Raw genomic sequence first — 26,466 nt, forward strand, 5'->3', positions numbered from 1 at the left:
AAAAGTGTTCTTAACATGTAAAAGTCTGTTAGTTATATACTTAGTAGTATATGTAAAGGTGCATGTGTTGTATTAATCTGTTTATTTTCAAGTTCTAGAAGGAAATTGCCGCCAGTGAGCTTCCCCACTGTCTGCAATTTGGGGGGCGTGTCATAAACAGATAGCTAAGGGTTAATGTCTCTTTCACCTGAAACACCTGAACAGAGAACCAATCAGGAAACCGGATTTTTTCAACTTTGGGTGGAGGGAAGTGTGTCTCTGAGTCTTTTGTCAGTCTTCCTGCTGTCTCTGAGCTTTGGAGAAGTACTTTCTACTTTCTAGTCTTCTGTTTCTAAGTGTAAGGACAAAGAGATCAGATAGTAAGTTCTATGGTTTCTTTTCTTTGGTATTTGCATGAATATAAGTGCTGGAAATGCTTTGATTTGTATTCTTTTTGAATAAGGCTGTTTATTCAATATTCTTTTAAGCAATTGACCCTGTGTTGTATCATCTTAATACAGAGAGAACATTTGTATTTTTTCTTTCCTTTTTATATAAAGTTTTTTTTTTAAGACCGGTTGGAGTTTTTCTTTACTTCAGGGAAATTAAGTCTGTACTCACCAGGGAATTGGTGGGAGGAAGAAATCAGGGGAAAGGTGTGTGCTGGATTGCTAGCCTGATTTTGCATTTCCTCTGGGTGAAGAGGAAAGTGCTTTTGTTCCAGGATTGGGAACGGAGAGGGGGACTCACTCTGCGTAGTTTCACAGAGCTTGTGTCTGTGTATCTCTCCAGGAGCACCTGGAGGGGGGAAGGGAATCAGGATTATTTCCCTTTGTTGTGAGACTCAAGGGATTTGGGTCTTGTGGTCCCCAGGGAAGGTTTTTCAGGGGGACCAGAGTGCCCCAAAACACTCTAATTTTTTGGGTGGTGGCAGCAGTACCAGGTCCAAGCTGGTAACTAAGCTTGGAGGTTTTCATGCTAACCCCCAAATTTTGGACGCTAAGGTCCAGAATCTGGGAATAAGGTTAGGTCACACCGACAGAGATTTCTCAGCTCCTGCTTGGCCGTCTAGACACACCTCAGTGTCATCTCACGCAGATAGTGCTTCCTATGCACAGGACCATGACTCAGACGTGCCCATCCGAGTCTTCCAGGAGACCCAAGGTCAAGAACAAGAGCCTCATCGGTGGTCGTTTTGGACACCTTGGGCATATCACCAAGCCCAAGGTGCGTACCCAGAAGCACCACGCTCCGTGCCATCTGAACACTAGGTGCCAGAGGCGACTGTAAGCCGCCCTCCTCCTGTGGTACGGATGATGCATCTGTTCCGCCGACAGACTCGCGGGTCCCACCTGACCCTGACACTGCCTAAGAACAAGAGCCCACGCAGGACCCTCTTGTACCTGGCCTCTCCTCTTCCTCCTCTCCAGATGAGGCGGTGGCAGAGACATCCTCCTCCGGCCCTCCCCCAATTGACCTGAGGGCCCATCAGGATCTTCTGAGGCGGGTGGCCCAGAATATGAATCTTCCGGTGGAGGAGGTCCCGGAGATAGAATACCTTGTGGTAGATATTTTATCAGCTGGCACCACCACAAGAGTAGCCTTGCCCTTTCTTTATTCGTACGATTCAGGCAAATGCCGATACCATCTGCCAATCTCCAGCCTCTATTCCACCCACGGCCAGGGGAGTTGAGCGGAAGTACATGGTACCCTCGAAAGGGTACGAGTATCTGTACATGCACCCTCCTCCCTGCTCACTGGTCGTGCAATTGGTTAACGAGAGGGAGCGCCATGGCCAGCAAGCTCCTGCTCCAAAATCTAAGGAGGCTAGGCGCATGGACTTATTGGACCGCAAGGTATGCTCTGCTGGAGGCCTCCAACTCAGGGTGGCGAACCAGCAAGCTCTACTTAGCCGATACAACTACAACACCTGGATGGCGGTGGGCAAATTCACGGAGCTAGTTCCCCAAGACTCCTGCCAGGAGTTTGAAGCCCTCTTGGAGGAAGGAAAGAAGGTGGTAAGAACCTTTCTCCAAGCCTCACTGAACGCAGCCAGAACTCTAGCCTCAGGAGTGGCCATGAGGAGAATATCATGGCTTCAGGTGTCAGGCCTCCCACCTGAGTTACAATAGACTATACAAGACTTGCCCTTTGAGGGCCAAGGCCTATTTTTGAAAAGACTGACCCTAGGCTGCAGAGCCTAAAGGACAACAGGGTGATCATGCGCTCGCTGGGAATGCACACCCCAGTGACTCAGCGCAGGTCCTTCTATCCTCAGCCTCAGCGCGCTTACCACTCGCCGAGGCCACGACAGGACTTGGGCAGAAGACGCTGCCGGGGGAATCACAGAAGGCAGTCTGGGCCCCAAGGGGGTCAAAATCAGGGCCCCGCCAAACCGTCCGTGGGACCCAAACTGAACTTTTGAAGGGACGCCCGAGGATGGCATACCAGTTCTTTCCCAGGATCCTTTTCTGCCTTTTACAACCTCCTCTCCCATTTCCTCCCTGCGTGGGCCCAACTCACATCGAATCGTTGGGTCCTACGCATGGTAGAATTGGGATATCACCTCCAATTTATTTTGCTGCCCCTCCCACCCCCCATCCTCATCCTTCTTCAGGGATCCCTCTCACGAGCAATTCCTCTTGCAAGAGGTAGGGATGCTCCTAACCATGGGAGCTATAGAGGAGGTACTGAAAGACTCGAGGGGCAAGGGGTTTTATTCCCGCTATTTCCTAATCCCCAAAGCAAAGGGAGGTCTGAGACCTATCCTAGACCTGCGAGGACTCAACAAATTCATGATAAAGTTGAAGTTCCGTATCCCTGGGGACCATCATCCCATCCTTGGATCCCGGAGACTGGTATGCTGCCCTCGATATGAAGGACGCATATTTTCACTTCGCTATTTACCCACCACACAGATGGTACCTCCGTTTTGTGGTCAACCATCAACATTTTCAATTTATGGTCCTTCCGTTTGGCCTTTCTGCGGCCCCACGAGTATTTACAAAATGCATGGCTGTAGTCGCTGCCTCCCTCTGTCGTCGTCGAGTACACGTCTTCCCGTATCTCGACGATTGGCTCATTCGAGGGACCTCCAAGACACAAGTCACCCGTCATGTGGGCATCATCAAGGACCTATTCAGGCAACTAGGCCTGATGATCAATATAGAAAAATCCACTCTGGTTCCCACTCAGAGAATAGACTTCATTGGGGCCATCCTGGACTCCACTCTAGCCAGAGCCTGCTTACCGCAGCCCCAGTTTCAGGCGATGGTATCAATTATCCAAGGCCTGCAAAACTTCCCGACAACTTTGGCTCACACTTGTCTCAGCCTCCTAGGTCACATGGCAGCCTGCACGTTCGTGACCAAACATGCCAGACTACACCTCCGTCCCCTTCAAACTTGGCTCAACTCGATATACCACCCGGGCAGAAACAGCATAGACATGATACTCACGATCCCCCCGAGCACCATAAACTCCCTGAACTGGTGGCTGTCACCCGCCCTGGTCTGCGCAGTGATGTCTTTTCACCTCCTCAACCTTCAATGGCCCTATCACGGACGCATCATCTCTGGGTTGGGGAGCCCACCTCAAGGATCTCTGCACTCAAGGCCTTTGGTCAGCTCAAGAACTGACCTTGCACATCAGTGTACGGGAGCTGAGGGCTGTCCGCCTCACGTTCCAGGTGTTTCAAGAGCATATACAAGGCCGTTGTGTCTCAGTGTTCACAGACAACACAACAACCATGTTTTACATAAACAAGCAGGGCAGCGCACGTTCTTCCTCCCTTTGTCAGGAAGCCATCCAGCTCTGGGACTTTTGCATAGCCCACTCGATCGACCTGGTAGCGTCTTTTTTCCCAGGGGTTCAGAATACTCTGGCGGATCACCTCAGCAGGTCCTTCCTGTCTCACAAGTGGTCGATTTGTCCAGACATTATCCATTCTGTTTTCCAGAAGTGGGGTTCTCCCCGCATAGACCTCTTTGCCTCCCGCGAGAACAGGAAATGCCATGTGTTCTGCTCCTTCCATGGTCACTCCCCAGGCTCCCTATCAGATGCATTCCTGATACCGTGGACGAGCCATCTCCTTTATGCCTTTCCACCATTCCCGCTGGTCTCCAGGGTCCTGCTCAAGCTCCGCAGAGACAGAGCCCACCTGATCTTGATCGCTCCAGGTGGCCGAGGCAACACTGGTACAGCATGTTGCTTGACCTCTCGCTGGCCAACCCAATCCCCCTACCTCTTTGGCTGGGTCTCATAACTTAGGACCATGGCAGACTTCACCACCCAGACCTGCAGTCTCTTCACCTTACAGCATGGTTGCTGCATAGTTCAGCCAGTCCGAGTTACGCTGCTCTGCCTTGGTATAACAAGTACTCCTGGGTAGTAGGAAACCTTCCACTAGGTTAACGTATCTGGCCAAGTGGAGGCGTTTCTCCTGCTGGTGCGAGCAGCGTAATGCTGTTCCTACCGAGGCACCAGTTCCTACCATCTTGGACTACCTCTGGTCCCTAAAACAACACGGCCTAGCGGTTTCATCAATAAAGGTGCACTTGGCGGCCATCTCTGCTTTCCACCCAGGGGAGAACGGCCGCTCCGTCTTCTCTCACCCCATGGTTTCGAGGTTCCTCAAGGGCTTGCAACATTTATATTCACACCTCTGCCGCCCCGTCCCAACCTGAGACCTCAGTCTAGTTCTAGCCAAACTTATGGCTGCTCCCTTTGAGCCGCTGGCAACCTGCTCGCTGCTGTATGCATTCCTCATAGCCATTACATCGGCAAGACGAGTCTCCGAACTTTGGGCTCTCACGGTCGACTCCCCAGTATACAGTGTTTCACAAGGACAAGGTACAGCTGCGACCACATCCGGCCTTCCTCCCTAAAGTGGTATCGGCCTTCCATATCAATCAAGATATCTTCCTTCCGGTCTTCTTCCCGAAGCCACACTCATCATGCCGAGAGCAGCAACTGCACTCCCTATTCGTCTGTAAGGCTCTCGCATTTTATATCGAGCGAACAAAGCCCTTTTGTAAAACACTCCAACTCTTCGTCGCGGTAGCAGATCGAATGAAGGGCCTACCTGTCTCCTCCCAGAGAATTTCATCTTGGGTGATGTCGTGCATCCGCACCTGCTATGACTTGGCTCATGTTCCGATGAGCCACCTCACCGCACATTCTACTAGGGCTCACACTTCATCTGCCACCTTCCTGGCTCATGTACCCATCCAGGAGGTATATCATGCAGCTACCCGGTCCTCGGTCCACACCTTTGCGTCGCATTACGCATTGGTACAACAGTCCAGAGAGGATGCAGCCTTCGGCTCAGCGGTTCTACATTCTGCAGTATCTCACTCCAACCCACCGCCCAGGTAAGGCTTGGGAGTCACCTAATTGGAATCAATATGAGCAAGCACTCGAAGAAGAAAAGACGGTTACTCACCTTTGTAACTGTTGTTCTTCGAGATGTGTTGCTCACATCCATTCCAAACCCGCCCTCCTTCCCCTCTGTCGGAGTAGCCAACAAGAAGGAACTGAGCAGCAGGGCAGACAGGGCCAGCAGACCAGCCAGCAGCCAGAGCACAGCCAGCGAGAGCAGTGCGGGGGTGCACAGGCCGCAGGCCAGGTAGCGCTCAAAGCTGAGGCAGCCCAGGCAGAAGACGGAGATGAACATGCTGTTGGGTCAGCAGGGGTCGGCATATTCACCGCCATAGTGGCGCCACTCCAGGGGGTGACCCAGCCGACCCACCAAGTGTTGCTAAGGTAAAAATCTTCCTACGAACGTGCATGAGGTGTGCGCACACCTAATTGGAATGGATATGAGCAACACATCTTGAAGAACAACAGTTACAAAGGTGAGTAACCGTCTTTTCTTAAAATTTCTTTTCCAACCCCCATTTCGTCTTCATCTCCTCCTCCACTTGGTTGCAGGAGTCTCATTCACTCTAGTAACGAGTTGGTTGCAATATTTCAGTTGCTCTTTAGGCGGGTTTTGTTTGTTGCTGGTTTGTTTCTTTGTGGTTTTACCTTTGCTGTTGCTTCAGATGGAGAATGAAAATTCTCCACCTAGAGGGGTTTTCCTGTAGAGAAGTACTTTATGTGAAAGTGTGTGTTAACAGGACACAGGGGCTGAGCCTTAGCTGGATTAAGTGGAGAAGATGAAGAAAGCACTATTTTGGGCCCAAAGTATCCCCAAAGATTTTGATTTTAATAACAGAGAACAAAGCCTCAGTTGGAGATACAGTTAGCATCAGATGGAGCTTGTGGGGTCTCATGAATGTATTTCTAGCCTACTGATATAGACCAAAAATGTAAGGTTACTAACTCCATTCCCTGTTCCCTATACCATGCTCTTGATGCATACAGCATTTCAGAAAAAATTAGCCCTTTTATGCCAGTTAAAGGGGCCAGAGTATAAAAAGGGACCCTGAAAGCCCTGGATCTGAGTGAGAGAGAATTCCCCTTGCACAGGAACTGAGGAAGACCACAGCAGGCTGTCCTTAGAGGACATCCTCACAAGCTTTGCTTTAGAGAAGATGAGCAGGGGCATGAGGAGTATGTCATTTGTGGGGCTGCAGTTCTCACAGCTATCTAGGATCAGGAGGGCATATAATAATGGCTTAAAAATTCCTTAGTTCCCCACTCCTCTTGGGCTGTGAGTTTTACAGTTTGCTTCTAAGAGGCACAGCATGGATGCATACACAGTGGTCTCCGTTTACAAGTCCAAATGCCCATTTACATTGCTCCAATAGCATAAAAAAAATCTCTTTAGTGGACTGCAACAGTCTCTGTGGGAAATCTCTCCTACATAATGAGATTTCTCAGCTGGCAGAAAGCTAACAGAACAACTCTGCACAGAATGCAGAAATGGAGGAACTGCGAATCAGAGCTAATATCTTTATTTTCAACACAGTAAGAAGTGGCTTTTTGTTGTTGTTGCTCCACCCCCCACCCCTCAATATGTCCACTCTGTTACTTCAAAACTAATACCAGTTAAAATTATATTTATGGGATACTAAAACTAGTAGAATTTGAACTGAATCCGGTAGGACAAAAATACATAGGAAATACCATCTTGCTGTTTGGAACACATGCTCACATATATGCCCATTGGGCATTGCATAACTACACAAGTGCATGAGTTTCAGGATCTGCACCTTACTTCATGTACCACTTGTACTATGGTATTACATTTGGTTCACAAAAAGCCAGCAGTGTTGTGTGATAAATCAGATTATGTGTTTCAGCAAAGTGCTTTTCTTCAGATGAGATTATACACTTATGGTATTGAGAAGCACCCGGGGGTTATCAATGTTCTGTACTTACTAAAAGGAATATCTATTTCTAAGGAAACATTCTGAAAAACGCCACTAGCCAATGTGTTTGGAAAGACATACTATTACAGAGCTCTATCAACCAACATGTCATGCATATTTCAAAACACATAATATAATATTTATTTTTAATATGATGCACATTATATTAAGATTTGACTTTTTCTACAGCAGGTCTTCTCTATCCTTATATACCGAGGGATCCCCTTACCCATTATTTATATAGAGCCCTAGACTTCATTGATAATAATCGTTCTTTTCTAGTTAGAGCAGTGTTTCCCAAACTTACAACAGTTGCATACTCCTTTTGAGACATTTGTCTTACCGGTTTACCCCTTCTCCAGAGAAGATCATTTGGGGCGGGTGGTGGTAGCCACATTTTTATAACACACTCTTAATTTGTTTCATTCTGGATTAAATGTTTGTTAGAAATAAATACAAAATTATATTACATACAGTTGAAACAAAACTTTTAATAGAAATAATAGTTACATATAGAAATCGTGAAGAAAGCACTAGTTTTAAAACTTACTATTTTGGTATTGAAAAATTTTCAGTACAAACCAAACTATTCAGTGTGAGGGATGGAACTGCTTTTGACCAGACATTATCACGGGGATATCTGGCTCAGTGTTTGTGATCTTAACATGAAGATGGGGCTCCACGTCAATAAGACAGTTTCGTTTTTTTGTTTTGATGCCAACCAGCGCAGAGAATTCAATCTTGCACAAATACAAGGCGGGAAAAGGCAGAAGATACCTGACAGCTTTGTCCTATAGAGCTGGATTTCAGAGCTAACCCTCAATCAAAATGACTCAGTGTATTTTGCTCAAATTTTGTTTTCAGAAAGCTATCTGAAGCGAGCTCCAAGAGCTGTTCTTCTGAAGCAGAGAGGTTATTTGGCAATGTTTGAACCTTGATGATAAAAGGGTTCCTTATCCATTCAAAGGTGCCGTCCGGTTCAGGGAAATACTTACGAAGTTCTTTCTGCAAGCTTTGCAAATGTTGCTTCATGGTTTGCAACACATCGCTATCAAGTTTGTTAGTCGAGTTTATTGCTAAGTCATGAAGTGATGGAAAGGAATCCAGTTCACAACTGCTAAGATGTTTATGCCAAAGTTTCAATTTTGTGACCATGGTGCTCGCTTTGTCTTGAACATGGAATATGGATATGAATTTCCCTTGCAAGGATAGATTGAGGTTGTTTAAATGAGCAAAGATATCTGCAATATATGCTTGTTTGCATAGCTATTTCCAGTCGTGTATATGGTCTCGGAGGTTAAAAGTTTCATCTAAAAAAACCTTGCGGTTCTTCTTGCAGCTCAAACAGGCGATTCAGAACTTTTCCATACGAAAGCCAACACATTTTGGTGTGAAATAGGAGTTGTGTGTAATCAGTGCCCATCTCATCACAAAGCTGAGAAAACAGCCGGGCGTTCAGAGGGCGGCCTTTCACAGAATTGATTATTTTCACAGCTTCATCCAGTACTTGCTTTAGATCTGCCTGCATGTTCTGGGTGGCGAGTGCTTCCCTGTGAATGCAACAATGAGTCAATTTTGCTTCTGCCACAACAGCTTGAATACATGCAACAAAACCTTTCTTCAAACCAATCATGGCTCTGGTGCCATCCATGCTTATTCCAACACAGTGACTCCAATCCAAGTCTTTGTTTTTGATAAAGTCATCAGTAACTTTAAAAATAGCTTCTTCAGTTGTATGTGTTGGCATAGGTTGGCAGAAAAAAAATTATGGTCTTCATTATTCAGCTTGTATCTGACACAACAAAAGATTAGCTAAATTCACAATATCAGTGGATTCATCTGCTTCCAGTGCATAGTAGCAACTCCTTTGCACTCTTGACAATAATTGCTGCTTATGTTTTTGGCCATATCTGTGATTCTAAGATGAACAGTGTTACTTGAGAGGGGGACACAATCTATAGCTTTGCTAGCCTTGTCGTCAATCATCACTTGCACTGTTATTTTGGCTGCAGGTTTTACTAATGTCTCACCAATCACTTCAGCAGCTCCAGACTTTTCAATTAAGTGCGCCACTATATGAAGCTTCCAAAGCTTTCATATTTTCACCTCCTGTCACATTACAAATTGTTTTCTGGGACTTTTGGAGATCTTTGCGCCTATTTTTGAAGAATTCTACAGGTTTTCCCTCGTATTCTTTGCTATCAAAATGGCATTTTAGGTCGGATGGTTTCATACTTTCATTTGTGAGAGTCTCATAACAAATCACACATAGTGGAACAGGCTCCTCATCGCCAGTCCACGAAAATTCCAGTTTAAGATATTCTTCAACATATATTTGCGGGCTTTTTTCGTATTCTTTGCAGCTGATATATTCAATAAACTTACAGATGGTTCACACGGTTCACTAATTTTGTCATCATAATTGTCTGATGTAGTCATATCACTGCATTTTTCAGTATAATTATCACTAATATTCGTATTTCCTTCATAATTTTCTTTTGTACGTTTCAAACTTCCCGTTTTTAGCCAGCGGTCTATTGTAAATGGGTTTAACAAAAGCAAAAAGAGAGAAATTTTGTATATTAATACACACCAAGTATGTACTTGCTATGATCTTTAGATTACTACGAGTAGTTATTCACTTTTATCTTTTATCCGTCAGTTTGACTTCTGCACATGCCACAAAGGCAAATGTATTGCCCGAGCCATGGTAACATGCACACGTGGTTTGCGTAGGCTCTGCTGTGCTATTAGATGTTATTGGACACATTATCATGTTAGATACAATGTAAACCTGTGTGTGTTTCTACTGTACAAGTGTACACCATTCTTATATATTAAATTTTAGTGAATTGTTTTCGGCTGCTAAAAAAAAAAAAAACTAAGATAAAGTAAAATAAAAAATTCTGCTGCGTACCCCTTCAAACCCTTTCATGTACCACCAGGGGTATGCGTACCATACTTTGGGAAAAAACCGAGTTAGAGAACTGTGTTGAAGAGTTTTTTCATTGATTTTCCTTTTGCCACCCAAGAAAGCACTCAATCTCTCTCTTCAAACAGCTGAGTGTGCTGTCTCAACAGCATCTTACTTCCAGCCAGCCTGAAAAGTGGTCTTGCCAACTCCTGTGAATATCAGGACTGGCTCTAGGCACCAGCAAAGCAAGCACGTGCTTGGGGCGGCACATTTCTAGGCACAGCATTCTGGTTGTCGGTTGGGCTGGGCTGCATGTCGCACAGCAGCAGGGCAGGCAGGGCCAGCAGACCAGCCAGCAGCCAGAGCACAGCCAGCGAGAGCAGTGCGGGGGTGCACAGGCCGCAGGCCAGGTAGCACTCGAAGCTAAGGCAGCCCAGGCATAAGACGGAGACGAACATGTTGAGCAGCACCAGGTAGCTGCTGAGCTTGCACAGTGCTGAACTGAAGGGCCAGTGGAAGCGCATTGCTATGTAGACAGCACACAGTAGCAGAGTCACCACGAAGGCCAGCTCAGCCAGTGCCAGGTTGCCGATGTAGGTATCGGCAGAGCGGCGCTTGGCCCGTGGTGAAGATCACCAGCCCATTGCCCAACAGCCCCAGCACGAAGACCAGCATGTACAGCACGGGCAGTAGTGAGAAGGACACCTCCCAGTCCGCTAGACACTCACATTGCCCGCTCTCGTTCATCTCCCCGTAGTAATAGTAGGGCTTGCTGCCCAGTGGATCCACAGCCGCGTCCTCCATGGCCCCACGCTGCGCCCCATTGCCACTGCCTGCCGTCTATAAAGGGGGCTCCCGCCACCGCCCCCCATGGCACGCCCGGAGACCCACCCCCACCTGCTGCTCTGCCAGCCCAGCCCGCCGGGGGCCAGGCTGTCCTGGGCCAGGGTCCTGCCCTCCGCCCCAGGCACACCCTGGTCCAGAATCCCAGCCCCTGACGCAGGCACATCACTTCTCCCCATCCTTCCAGAGTACTCCCATCCCCTGCCTCCCAGCTCAGAGCGAAGCTTGAAGAAAGACAGGGATCAAGGGGAGCTCCTGTTTGCTTGGGATGGGGGGCGAGTGGAATCACTCCAGACCCCATACGGGGGGAGCCAAAACAAAACAAATAAGATTAAAAAAAAATTGCAAACATGTAAAAGATCAAAGAAAAGGGAGGGTGGCCAAAAATTTATTTTCTTGGGGCAGCAAAAAACCTAGAGCCAGCCCTCATGAATATAATGGGAGTAATGAGATTTTTCAGGCCGTTTCACAATAACATGAAAAGTTTTAATCTTTCTTGTGATTTCTGGAAAGCAAAACTAGAAAACCAGAGAGAGAGACTCTCAAACAATGCTCTATAGTTTAGGAGACGGCATCATAAATCAAACTCCTAATCCCAATTCTGACTGCTACTAATATTTCTGTGCTATTCACATTTTTGTGGTTAACAATCTTTGTGAGCCCAGGAGTCAAACCTTGTAAGGTAACTACCATTCACCAATTTCACAGGTGACTGTGAAACCAAGACACTGCAAAAGGTCACTTCAGGCAGAGCTGGGAATAGAACCCAGGGCTATAATACAACTGAGCCAGATCGTGTAAACTTGCCACACATCATTTCAAAGAACATGTCAAATTAGGTGATTTTATAATTCACACTAACACTGTGTGACCCATTAGCAGCTAGACCACATAGAGAGGTTTATGGCTCTGTTGCTGTTTCCGTGCTAAAAGATCTGGACTAAAATCCTGGTCCCAATGAGGTCAATAGCAAAATACCTATTGAGTGCAGTGAAGTAAGATTTCAGCTCTGGTTCTTTAGTTCAAGTGCTAGAAGCTCATGCCTTTACAGAGATCCTGGGTTCAGTTCCAGCCAGGGACACTGTTATATTTGTCCATCCTCTCTAACTACTAGAAAACTGCTTTCAGAGCCAGGAATAGAAACCAAGAATCCTGATGTCCAGCATTCTTCTGTCATCTCACAAAAGCACTAGATCTGTGTGTGCATCCCTATGCATGCTGGCCCATGCAGAGGATAAGAACAGGCTTTCTCCCAGAAGCTACTGCTGTAGCAGAAGTGGAAATGATCTGTACTGTGGATTCAGAAGGTTGTGGAGTCAAACCTCGATGACTTATGTAAGAATGAAAATAAAATTTGCATCTATGTATAAAAGTTAGTGCAAGGACCCTGAAATTATTGTTGGAATGATTTTATATTGCAAAACATAGTATTTAAAAGTGAATCTGGATGTTGAGCTGTTGGCTTTACTATTCTAATTTTATTATTTGCCTTTGATTAATGGACGCTGTCCCTTTAAGAATGTGTAGCTGACCAAAAGAGCTTTTGCGTACACCCAAAGAGCAGAGACCCTGCTTGTGTAAGTTCCCAAAAGGTCAGAATTCACTTGGATAAACTTATCTTTCCAGAAAGCAAACCTCATTTTTGAAGGTGCAACATTTGCAGTTATTGGATGCCACTAGGCACTGCTGGTAAACTAGAGCACCTTTCACCTGTAGATCACGAATTTGAATCCTACCCACAGTAGAGATTAAAAGTTGTTCCCATCTCATGGATATTTGCTAGTATCTATATGAGATGAGTTTGGTGAGTTCCAGTTCCTACTCTCACATCATAAAGTCACTACCATTTTTTGCAGTGGATTATAAATTCTTTGAGTCAGAGACTGTAGTCTGTGCTGCACAATGGGGCCCTGAGCTTGATGGGATCTCATAGAGACATCTCCTGTAGTAAGGGTAAAAATTGCCGTACTATACATTTGTGAGAGCTGTCAACACTGTAATTGTCACACATGCACTGGGGACATGCAAAAACTGTGGAAGACCGTGGAAAAATAGTTGAATCTTTATCATTTTGGGGCAATTTCATTTTTGGCGGGGGGGCACTCAAGATTTTTTAACTTTGGGGATCAGCAGTACTGGAAAAGTGGGAGATTCCAGGACTGAAACCAAAACATGTTTCTCACATGGCTCTGCATAGCTAGGGTGGCCAACTTTCTAATTGTGAAAATTGGACACTGAGCTCCAGAACCTCCCCAACCCTGTTCCATCTCTTCCCCCGAGGCCCTTCCATCCATTCCTCTTACCACCCTACAAACACACTGTCATTTGCTGCCCTCATAGGGGTGATTTGGGCACTGCAGAGGAGGGAGAGCCACACTTCAGGGGTGGGGGTGATGGGCAGGATGGGACAAGGAGAGCCGTGCTCAGGGGGTGGAGGGTTGAGTGGGACAGGACAGGGGAGGGAGAGCATGCACACTGGGGATGGAGAGGTGAGTGGGGCAGGCGTGGGTGTTGCCACTACCCAGGGCCGTCCTTAGGATTTATGGGGCCCTAGGCAGTATTATTAAACTGGTTCCCCTATGCTGGATGGCAGCCCAAGCTCACAGCCTGGTGGGGGAGGGGGAGGAGGGACTTGACAGCAAAGGATAATGAGATGCCCAGCCTGCCTCATGGTGGCAGAGAGTCACAGTTCCCCGCAGAGACGTCCATGCACTCTCCCTCATGAAGAAAGTACCTAATTAAAAGCACTAAAATTTGGGAATAAGAAATGTCAGTCACAGGTTTTTTGATATGCCCTGAAGTTTGTCAGAGATTTATTTGCAAAAACTTCATAGTAAGGATGAGTCAGCTGTCCTGCTGAATACAACATTACATATAATGGAATACATGATGCAGCTCTTCTCTGTTTTACATTTTCTTCATCAGTATTTCTAAATTGAATTTATATTTTAAATGTACTCAAATCTTAAACCAGCGTTCCAGATTACTACGTATTTAACTCACTGAAACAAAGACATTATTTTAAATTAATCAGAGAGATTTAGTGTGTTCATAACAATGTTCATTGCTTTTAGAAAAAGGGAACAGTAATTTACTTTGTGTGATCTCCATAACAAGAGACATGGTTATGAAATTTCACCAATTTAAAAAAAATATGTTTCCAAAGATTTTAGGTATAACAAGGATTTTGTCTTACTAAGGTACTGATTTTGCTGGGGGGTTCTTTTAAAACTAGTTTGTCGGATAGTCAGAAGTAAAGAAAGGGAACTCTTTGTCCAGCTATCTGGAAGGGAAGGACTGTTGTCCCTTTAAGGGCTCTCTTCAGTGGGGATTGGGGGAGAGGTGGTGAAGGGATGGACAGAAAGGACAGGAAGACTTGGAAGCACTTTTTTTTTTAACTATAGTAATTAAAATGTGTATTTTAGATAGGGAGGTCTTTTGAAGGATTTATTTAAAAAACTATGTGTGAAGATCCACACATTTAAGGCTAAAGATGATTGTGCATCTAAAACTCTATGCAAGCATTTTTTAGAAATGTGATTTTATAATCTTCACCAGCTCACTAATGAAATATTTTTAAAGCAAATTTTAAACTAAGGTCCTGTAGACCGACATGTTCTGTGTAAATATTACATTAATGCACAACTGTTTTTGTCAGTAAAGTCAGAAACTGACAGTATAAAAATGTATTTGGGCATAAGCTTTTGTGGACATCTGATGAAATGGGTTCTAGTCCACAAAAGCTTATGCCCAAATAATTTGTTAGTCTTTGAGGTGACACAAGGATTCGTCCTTGTTTTTGCTGATACAGACTAACAGGACTACCACTCTGAAACCTGTTAGTATATACCTGGGGGTTGGCAAATGCCTGTTAAATGGCTTTATTACCCCTTGAATGTCTCTTTAACAGTTTCAATGTTGTGCTAATAGGTCTGGCAGGCTGGAGGTTTTTTCACTTTTAACTACTAGATTCCCTCCCAAGGAAGACTCACCAGGTTAGAGCAGCCATCTGTGGGAGCCTGCAGGAAGTGTCAAAACAGGGATAGGAAAACAAGAGAGTGGACACTAAGACCCAGTGGTGCCCCAAATTTTCAGGTGCCCTATGCAGCTGCCTATGTTGCCTATGCCTAAGGACGGCCCTGCAGCCAGGATCCCTGCTGCCAACCCCCCCTCAGCCCGCTACCAGCCTGGGATTTTGCTCACCCAGGCTGGCAGGAGGAAGAGTGGGGCTGGCGGCTGAGCTCCTGACTGGCAAGGGGCCGGCAGCCGGAACCCCGGAGTAGCAGTAGGCTGAGTGCTGCTGGCACCCCAGACTGGCAGCAGACTGAGCCACTCAACCCCCCACCGGCCCTGCTCAGCCCGCCACCAGCCCGCTCAGCCCACCACCAGCCCACTCAGCCCGCTGCCGGCTGAGTGAATGGAACCCCAGGCTGATAGCAGGTTGAGTGGTTCAGCTGGCCTGCTCAGCCCACTGCCAGCCTGGGGTTCCTTGGGGGTCCCCAGGCCAGCAGTAGGTGCTGAGTGGGGCCGATGGCTGGTATTCCAGCTGGCAATAGGGCAGCAGCCGGAACCCCAGAGCAGTGATGGGCTGAGCCGCTCAGCCTGCTGCTGCATACCATCAAAAATCAGCTCACCTGCCACCTTTGACACGTGTGCCATAGGTTGCCGACCCCTGCTTTATACACTAGTAAGGAGATGAGCATATTACAGTTGTTGGAGGGCTCTTATCAGGAGTAACAGGCTATAGGAAAGTCAGTCAACATTTTTTGTTTCTCTGATGAAAACTGACCCACTCCCTGCCTCAAACCAAACCTGTCACTAATAATTGTCAACAACTTAATTTTCTGTTTTTGGCTAAGATATTGATTTAAAAAAAAAATTGAAATTGGATTCAGGATTGTTAGCAAGAATTTTTGGCAAACAAAGTTGTTAAATGACAATCTAAATGGCAACACAGTACTGCTTTCATGCTTGGCTCACCCCCCAGCCTGCTGGTCCAACAGCTGCAGTAGAGGAGGAGATAGGTGGAAAACTGCAGGACCCCAAAATCCACCTCTTAGGGTGCAGAGTGGCAACAGCAGCAGCAAACCCTCAGGTCCAATCACACGCCAGTGGGCACTGCTGCCAGCCCAACAGACCATGGTGAAGTTAGCACAGCATCTGATCTCAGGGACGGAGTACCCATGGAGCCACAGCAGCTCGTCCTGCCCTGTGCAGCTCCCCCCGGATGAGATGGATCACTGGCAGCTGCCAGCCCGGGGGAGAGGCGCTCCCCAGCTAGGGTGGCCAGATCCAGACGTCCTGATTTTATAGGGCCAGTCCTGATATTTGGGGCTTTGTCTTATATAGGCGCCAGTTACCCCCACCTAGAGTGACCAGACAGAAAGTGCGTAAAATCAGGACAGGGATGGGTGGGGGTGGGGGGGTAAAAGGAGCCTATATAAGAAAAAGACCCCAGAATTGGGACTGTCCCTATAAAATAGGGATATCTGCTCACCCTACCCCAATCCCCTATCCTGATTTTTCACACATCTGGCTAACCTCAGCCAAGCCCTGTGTGACATTCCAATCCTGGCTGCCTGCGGAGGAAGTGAGTGACTTTCACTTTCAATCCTCAGCAGGCAGCCAGCCTCCCCTCTCCCCCAGCACGTCACTCAATCCAGCCCTGATGGAGGGGAGGGAGGAGGGAGAGAGGGGTGCCACAGAGCCTGCCTTACCTCACCTCAGCCGAGGGGAAAGAGTCACACTCACAACCCCTAACCCCTCCCCTTCCCAGAGACCCCAGCAGCCAATCCCATTCCTTAGACTGTGCTGCATTCGGCTCTCTCTAGGACCCAGCAGCCCTGCTTCTACACTGTCTGGGCTGCCTGCAGAGTGGTGCCCCCAGGGAGAGTGAGCCCTACGCAGCTGCCTATTCTGCCTATGCCTAAGGACGGCCCTGCCACTACCTCTCTCCTCCAGAGCCATTCCTGTGTGCTTTTCTAGGCTCCAGCAGTAGCTATTGTGCTTACTGCTCCCCTCTCAGTGGTGGAGGCTGGTTACTGCAGGTAACCGAACTTTCAGTGACCCCTTACAACTCTGGTGACTTTGACCCGGTGTCCCTGTATTCTGAAGACAGATAAAAATACAGAATACATACATTTTCTGTAGAACATGTGCTGGTGTGCTTATTTTAAATATTCCAAACTCAAAACTAAAGCTTATCAAGGCAAAATCCAAGCTTAATTGTAGAAGGATTTCATGTCTACCATTTATCTTTAATTTTAAAAAAACCATTTTATCCAATTCTCTTTCAAAAGCATGGAATGCATTTTTCAATACTCACTTTAAGAGGATTTATTATATTTACCTCTCATACTTATGTTTAAATTCAATCACATTTTCTCTTAACTTTGTAATTGTATTTCATTTGAAATATTTTGCTATTTATGAATACCCTTTTTGGTGGTCTTTCTGAAGAAATCTTTGCTTACATATGAATATTTTGAATTAGGAATAAATGAAATTCCTTTTTTGCTGTCAAAACCAAATTGTGAAAATGCATTGCATGGCTTTGAAAATCAGTATACTCTATTAGCAGACCTGTCAATATAAAAAGTGCATTTCATATCCACCTCTTGCTCTAATAACCTTTTCTATGTTACTTGCAGGCAGTTCACATAATCAGAGTATATTGTCAGCTTACTGGAGTTGGGGAAGCATGAAATGAAAATCGTGTTAATATTGATCCAGTTCTTTTACTTGCAAGTGTCCTTGATGTCCTTTCCACTGAGCAATAACTGTTGGTGTTATATAGTTATTTTCCTCATAGTTATTACTGTAGTTTTTGTAAAACGGTTGCAAGCACAATTAGGGATATTGTTTCTATTGCTTAAAATTAATTTTCTTACATGTAATATTTAATAATTTAAGACATAGAATTCTAAGTGATCCTTAAAATAGCAGAAACATTTAATGCTATCTGTAATTTACTAGACTACAGTGTACACAAAGTGGTTTAATTTTAAGACAAAAACAAAACTGATTAGGGGTTTGGAACAGCTCCAATATAAGGAGAGATTAATAAGATTGGGACTTTTCAGCTTAGAAAAGAGACAACTAAGGTGGGATATGATAGAGATCTATAGAATCATGACTGGTGTGGAGAAAGTAAATAAGGAAGTGTTATTTACTCCTCATAACACAAAAGCTAGGGGTCACCAAATGAAATGAATAGGCAGCAGAGGTTTAAAACAAACAAAAGGAAGTATTTTTTCACACAACGCACTGTCAACCTGTGGAACTCATTGCCAGAGGATGTTGTGAAGCCCAAGACTATAATAGGGTTCAAAAAAGAACTAGAAAACTCCATGGAGGTCCATCAATGGCTATTAGCAAGGATGGTATCCCCAGCCTTTGTTTGCTAGAAAGCTGGGAACGAGCAACAGGGGATGGATCACTTGATGATTACCTGTTCTGTTCATCCCTTTTGGAGCCCCTGGCATTGGCCACTATCTGAAGATAGGATACTGGGCTAGATGGACCTATGGTCTGACCCAGTATGGCCGTTCTTATGTTATGTAAGACATTATATTAGTTTGTAACTGACATGAGTTATGTACAAGATGGGCTTATTCTTCAGCCAGACCATGTGAGGAAGTTCCAGTGACAAATTACATTCTATACCCAATCCAAATATTGGATGATCTTGAAAGAAATCCAGGAAGTAGAATAAGGGGCTCAGCTCTGCTTTCTTATATTTGTGGAGCTGGAAAGCTTGTCTTCTCACCAACAGAAGTTGAACCAATAAAATATATCACCTCAACCACTTTCTCTCTCTAATATCTTGGGAACATCACAGCTATAACAACACTGCATACAAATGTTTTGACTTTCCTTATGATAATTTTTACAATAAATAATAAGCTTTTACATTTGAGTGCACAAGTCACTGATTTTGACCTTGGGCAAGTTGTTTAACCTCTGTGGCTCTGATTCCCAAGAGTAACAATTACCATGGTGATATGTACTTACTAATGTAAAAGGTTTTGAGTTTGACAGAAGAAAAAGTGGTATATGAGAATAAAATATTGATTTACAAACTATACAGTGACAAAGAGTATAGTATGTTACTGTTAGAGGACAAGATCAAAACATAAGCTATTAGCTATAAAAAAGCAGGACAAACTTTTTTATTGAAGCTTTCTGGTTTTGATTATAATAGTATCCTAAAACCAGTTGTTTTTATTAACAATTTGATATATTTTAAATTTATCTTTTTGTTGAGTGCAGTATCCTTTATAAGTATATAATAATATTTCATGTCCAGATAGGTTTTTCTCCCTCATTTCTTCTGAGATTTTTAATCATTAAAATGTAATATAATTTAAGTTCCTGTGGCAATACTTAACTTCAGCCTATTAAGATACAAGCTTCCCTTAAGAATAGTCACCATTATGGTCTTCCCAGGAACTAGTTCTATGTCAGTCAATGCTACACAGTTTCAGAAACATATTATAATACAGAGGTCAGCAACTCTGGCACTCGGCTCGCCAGGGTCAGGACCCTGGTGGGCCGGGCCAGTTTGTTTACCTAACACATCAGCAGGTTTGGCAGACCACGGCTCCCACTGGCCGCGGTTCGCTGCCCCAGGCCAATGGGAGCAGCGGGAAGCGGCACGGGTGAGGGATGTGCTGGCCGCGGCTTCCTGCCACCCCCATGGGCCTGGGACGGCAAACCGTGCCAGTGGGAGCCGTGGTCCGCTGAACCTGCTGACGTGGCAAGTAAACAAACTGGCCGGGCCCCTGGCGAGCCGCGTGCCAGAGGTTGCTGACCCCGTTTATAATAATATAATAACTCTAATGGGCAAATCCTAACCTTCTTTGCAGGTATGGAGGGCCCTATTGTAGCACAAGTGATAATCTGCTGAGGAAAAAGAGGAAGGCAGGTTTTGTGCACATGTACAGGAGTGCACATCACACCCTTTACATGCAGTCAATCCAGCTCCCTGGGGCTCCAGGCATATAAATGCACAACGGGGTTTAATATATATGGGAGATAGGGAGCAAGGAGATTCGCCAGACCTACTGGTCTTGGCGAAGGGGAGCAAATGGGCTATTAAGCAGCTATGCTCCACAGCCTGGACCCCACAATGATCCCCAATGCCTAGCTAATCTCTTGAAGATAGTTACTGGAGACAGGTTTCTCAACTATGTGATATATAAATTAGAAAAAAAAAAATCACTTCTGCACTGACACTCTGAAGCTTTTCCTGTAGTATGTTCATGTATCTTGCAGAGCATGACTTAATGTAAAAACGGTAGGTAACATTTTAATTCTGTTTTTGAAATAATCTTACATTTTACGTACCCAAGTCTTTCAAACGTATTTGTTATATGTTACTCATGATATTGTTTCATGGCTCACGTCGTCACATATGACACAATCTCTTGAGAGGAACTAATTCCTTAGTTCCCTTGTTTAATTGGAAATTAAAAACCATCTTAGAGACTAAAAATGCAACAACAAAAAGCAATGTTTTACAAAGCAGTACATGTCAGTGCACTTTGAGGAGGAAAACCACCCTTTTTTTAGAAAGTTTCCCAGGGGAGCTGAAGTTTGCAAAAACTTTTCTTTACCTTCTATAAAAGAGAATTTTTAATTAAATGCAGCATTTTGCTGTAAAATGGACAGACTACTTCTGTCAAAATGCTCTTTAGAAGCCACATAAAGCTGTAAAAGACAATATATGAAAAAACTTTCTTAAATAAAATAAGAGCACCATCCCATGAAGCTGATTTCCAGATGTTTGGAAACATTAGAATTTCCTGTCAGTACATTTAGGTAACATTAAAATGGGGTTAACTTTCCATTCTGCCAACCATTTTCAAAGATGAAAGCGAGTTCTCTGCATAAATTGTCTTATCTGTAATTCACTGAAGTAAACTGTGGAATCAACTTTGTAAGAAGCAGTAGTTTCCTTTTGCTAGAACCATACCTACCAAACAAACTTTTAAAATTAATATTTTCCCTTAACATTTAAAATAAAATAAAGTATGTTTAAAAATACTGTGTTTTAATAAATATTAAATATTGGGTGATGTATATGGTTCCGAATTTTTTCTTTTACATTTATCCTGAACATTATAGTACTCCTTGTAATGAACCACAAATTATGTTCACGGTGCATGTTTAAATCTTAATCAAGAATAGGGTTGCCAATTGTGGTTGGATGTATTCTGGGAGGTTTCATCACATGACATAATCTTTAATTAAAGATTAATCTTTAATTCCTGGAGACTCCAGGGCAATCCTGGAGGATTGGCAACCCTATTCCAGAAAAACAGACATTATTTGTAGAGTTGGAAGTCAGCAAGTTAACTTCATATGTAATATCCGCTGTGACCAGAAGAATCCAACTTGGAATTTACTAGTTTTATTGAAAATAGAGAGGAAAAATACAGATGTTACAACAATAAAAATCTCTGCAACCAAACAAAATAGATTATTTACTAAAGGAAGAAAGATATGAATTTTTACATTTCATTGTTTACAGGGAATGTTTATAGAGGCTGTATCTATTTTGAGACATTCATGTCTTCCTAAAATTTTTTAGATGTTTATTTTGAGGGGATTCCCAAGTTGTTGTTCCCTATTTTTTATTTTAAAAAAAAACCTCAACCTTTTATAGATGACGTTTATAGTTTTGCAGCTTTACAGAAATATTAAAGTATGTATATTTTCGTGGGAGTGAGTACATATTCTTGATTTTTTTTTAAATGAGCTCTCTGCTTGTTTTTACATATAGTGTAACTACTATAGGAAGCCACCTTTTGTTGTTTTAACAATGTGAATTTTATGCACTTACGAGCAATGCCCAAGATAGTAATTGGAATGACAGAAATGGATTTTGGGTTAAATAATAGCTGTCTGAAAAACTAATTTTGTAAATGAATTTTCATTTTTCTTTGAGGGACATGATTCTTAAGACATCCACTTTACGCAAACATGAAACTTCAGTAACCTTATGTAAGGATTTAAATATAAGAATTTAGGCCAAAATTTTAAAGCTTGGGTGCCTAGAGATAGGTACCCAGGCTTCAATTCAGTAAAGCACTTAAGTGCATGCTTAACTTGAAGTACTTAAGTATTTCCATCTTTATTCAACAGAATAGGGATGGGATTACTCAAGTGCTTCAAGTTAAACATAAATTTAAGTGCTCTGCTGAATCCAGAATCCTGTGGCTGGAATTTTCAAGGAAGCTTAAGGGCTTGTCTACATGGTAAGTTGTTGCACAGCCAGCCAGCGTATGAAACTACAGCACAACAACTTGCTGTGCAATAATATCCTTTGTTGCACTCCAAAACTTTTACTGCTCTATAACAGTGTCTGCGCTGGTGCGCTGCACATTCACACTCTGGTTTGTCATGCAATAAAATGTAGACCTGGCCTAAGAGAGTACATGATCCAACTCTCACTAAACTTCAGTGAGAGTTGAGTACCTCACTTCCTTTGGCGTTATTGAAAATGGCAATGTAAACTGATATTTAGCCTCTTAATTAGCCCTCTGATTACCCAAGGTTTTGAGCACCCATAGCTTTGGTTGACTTCAATTCTGGGCACCCACATTTTAAAAATTTTGCCATACTTTAAACAATTTGTTTTATTAATTTTTTTCTATCTTTTTCCAATGGAACCTCATTAAAAAGTAACTTTAATGTAAAGCCTCTGGATGCTAGCTACCTAATTATTCAGAGTATCTTTAGAACACACATTCTGTGTCTCCTGAGAACTGTCTTATAATGAGAGAATACTATAATTAGTTTCTTTACAGAGGAGTTTTGTTGAGACTTGAAAAAAGTTATGATAAAAATATTTAGAATTCTTACTAAAATGCTGAGATATAATATGTAAGGATATTAATTTATTCCTCACTCTTTTTATATTATTGCAAACAGTGTGAAACATAGTTTCATGCCAAGTAATTTTTTATTCAGTTTACCTGTTTTTAAAGACAAGCTGTTTTCCTTCTTACTCCTATTTTGAGAGGTTCTCTTATTTTTAAGGCCTTTTGAAGTCATCCCAGGAATATAAAAATAGAACATCTGTGACAGATCTATTTTAAACATATTTCACATTTCAGGATCCAAGGAGATCTGGTGGTCTGTGGTATTCGCTTGTTAATTTCTTGATGAATGAGTAGAAAGGCCAAGAAGTGCTCTCAAGACGGCAAGTCTTCTGAAGATAGATGATCTCAAATAAATTCTATTCCCAATCAGTTTTTGATTTGTTAGGTGTTAAACCATTTCTTTGTAAGGACAGTGTTTACAAGCCTTGTAATGAGACAGCCCTCTGAGACCTTACCTCTTCTTGCTGTAATTTTGATAAATGGAACTCTAATTCATAAAGGATATAGTGATTGAAGGGCAACTTTGGGTCTCATACACTTTCATTTAGATAAATGTTTGGTACAGTACAGCAAAACTAAGGTGCACTCAACAAAGTGATAAATTTAAAGAACAGACAACCCAAAGCAGCTTCTATCACACCAAAACAGCACAGTTTGCTGTATTGTAGATAAATGTATGTTTAATATTGTAAAACAAAATTGATTTTAGAAAGATTTATCTAAATTGCTGAGATCCAAATTTGCCAAACTAACTTAGTGCCTTCTACTACATTACATTTCTTATGTTGTTATATTGTAGTATTTCTGTAACAGAATAACTACCGGCAGTGTGACAGGCAAGTTGAAATAGGCTAGATTTCAGTCTCCACTTTTGAGGTTTGCCTTCAAGTTCTCATGGTACCAGCAGTACACTTTTGTTGGTTTATGAGACGATAATTTCACACACAAATAAATAATTTTGGTGAACTGGAGTTAATCTGCATTTATACCCAACTGTTACATTTGGAGAATTTCAGTTCTTATGAAAGTGAGAAGCTTTTATAACATAGACTAGAGCCAGGAAGAGTGCGAGGGAACAATCTGTGCACACTTCCTCCTGCCATACTGTCAGTTCATCTCAGGCAGGGTCTACAGCACTGTCACTACTCCAATACTAAGATGTTTCAAAGCAGAGACTTCTTGTGGCAAGTAATTCTGAATTATGTGTCTTATGATAGGGTCAAACATACACAAAGTTCTAATTTAGCTGTTAACGCTCAGCATTTGTGACCTAAACTAGATAGGCTACTGTATTACATTACTCCCTCTTTCCAAACTCTGTCTCAAGTCATTTATTGTGGACTTTTATTTTTAAAATTGTAGTACTTGGCTAGATATTTGAAGACTTTCACCTTTTGATCATTGGTTCAAATTTAAACCAGATCTGCAGTAACAGCAAGGTGTTGCCATTTGGTGAGTGTTAAGTGGCATATGCAAAATGAGTTGATGGTCTTGCTCTGGTTGCTCAGGCAACATCATAAAAACTATCACTGCAGTTGATGCTAATTGAAACCCTTTTGTACAATCTCAACCGAAATGGCAGCAATTGAAAGAATATGGAAACTACAGATACTGCTGTCTAATCTAGGGTGAGACGATATGCTTCTGATGCCTGGGCTGTATCTGTTCTGTGGGTGAACAGTGGACTTCAGTCTTCAAGGTTTTCATCCCATCACCTTACATCTATTTTAAGTAATTATAGGGTGAAATCTTGATCCCACTAACGTCAATGAGAATTCAGCCATGGGTGTAAAGATCCAGCCAAATAGGAAACAAATGTCTAAATTATACTATACCTAGAGAAGATTAGACTTGATTCTTAGTTCTCACTACCAAATTAGGAAATTATAAATTATAGATTGATATACAGTAAATTAATATTAATCACTCTGTTTTGGGTGCCGTAATCCTTAGATAGAAAACCCCAAAGAAGAGGTTCCATTTTCAGAGCTAAACACTAAAAAGAAGCTAGTAACTACCATGTATCCTTAAATAACAGTCAGTTCATTACTAAGATTAATATCTAGGAGTCCAAGGTTGAGACGTATAAAGATAAGTGAGGATGTATATGATATATAACCTTTTTATTAATTTTCCTGTGAAAAAGTGAGGATAGTAACAGAGAGCATACTGGCATTGAGAACTGCTATGAGTCTGTTATCTCTGGGGGGGGGAAAGACTTATGATTTGTCTCAAATTGTGAAAGAATTGTTTTGCTGACCTCACAATGTTATGTAAAGGGTACCAGAGTACAGCATGCTTTGTCTGGACTAGCCCTCTCCAGTTCTTTCAAGTAAATTTTATTAATATCTCTATACTTGTTTTGAGAAAAGTTAATCACCTTTATAATTTTATCATTTAAACCAAGTTGGTGCACACTTGAGCACTATTTAAAATTACTATGTGCCTCTCTAAAGTGCAAGATGCTCTGAAAAGCTGCCAATTTAAGTAGACAGGAGGAGAAGGATGTAGACAGGGGAGAAGGGATAAAACACACAATGTGTAATTGGCATGTATTGTCTTGGTACCGAGATTTTTGTGGGCTTTTTTGTTTTGTTTTTTAATTTAAGAAAATCATCCCCTTTCACCTTTCCTTTTTTGTCTCTCTCTCCTGAACACCTGAAATGGTCACAGCTCATTATTATCCCATGCTGAATTTATCCTCTTTGTCTCTCACTCCTCCATCCTGTCCCTCCTTTGCTTATGACTTAGTGAAATAATTACAGACAAATCAGGAAAAACCCTTAAAGTTCCAAATGCCTAACAGCATCTCTTTACTCAGAGGGGAACTGGTCGGGACTGTATCTGGGAGGTTACTGGAAGGCAGGACTCCAGAAGTGCAAGAATAGCTCCTGCTACATGCACCCCCACTCGGGGAAGCTGAAGGAGAAATATAAAAGACAAACAAAATTATGAATTATTGAAAAGAAGGAAAGAATATTTAAAAAGCAAAACCTGTTTCAAAGTCACAGGTATTCAAAAGACAGACTGAGGATGCACATTCCATAATCCTTGCTAAAAGTTTCATACAATTTATCTCTTTCAAATGTTCTACCTTTTTAAATAAGTACTTTTAAAAAACTATATTATTTTCTTTTTAATGTACAGGACTTATGGTAGTATAACATTTGGTGTATTGGCGTTTTATACAAAAAATAAACATTTAACTAAGTTCACAATATTTTTAACTTGTATTTAGGCACTGAAGAAGATGTAGTAAAGTCAAAGAAAACTTTCCGAAGTCAGGCTGTGGTAAATCAGAATGCAGAAACCGAGCTCATGCTGGAAGGAGATGATGATGCTGTCAGTCTGCTCCAAGAGAAAGAGATTGACAACCTTGCAGGTAATTTTTTTTATCACTAACATGGTATCAGTAAATAGATGATGTAAAAATCTTAACTTTTAACCTCTGTAACCAGTGCCCTGTGTTGACAGTTATTTAATGGACTTCTGATAGTGCCCACAGTTACAATGGGACCAGATTACT

General features: G+C 42.9%; 1 protein-coding gene across 1 annotated transcript in view; it reads left to right on the forward strand.

Annotated features, from left to right (window-relative positions):
• Positions 1-26,466, forward strand: part of NBEA (neurobeachin) — an 853,790-nt gene that overhangs the window by 563,163 nt on the left and 264,161 nt on the right. The window contains 1 exon segment of the mRNA XM_030563353.1: positions 26,179-26,322. Coding sequence (XP_030419213.1) covers positions 26,179-26,322 — 144 coding nt within the window.

Source organism: Gopherus evgoodei, chromosome 1, assembly GCF_007399415.2.
Source record: "Gopherus evgoodei ecotype Sinaloan lineage chromosome 1, rGopEvg1_v1.p, whole genome shotgun sequence".
In the NCBI taxonomy this organism is placed as follows: Eukaryota; Metazoa; Chordata; order Testudines; family Testudinidae; genus Gopherus; species Gopherus evgoodei.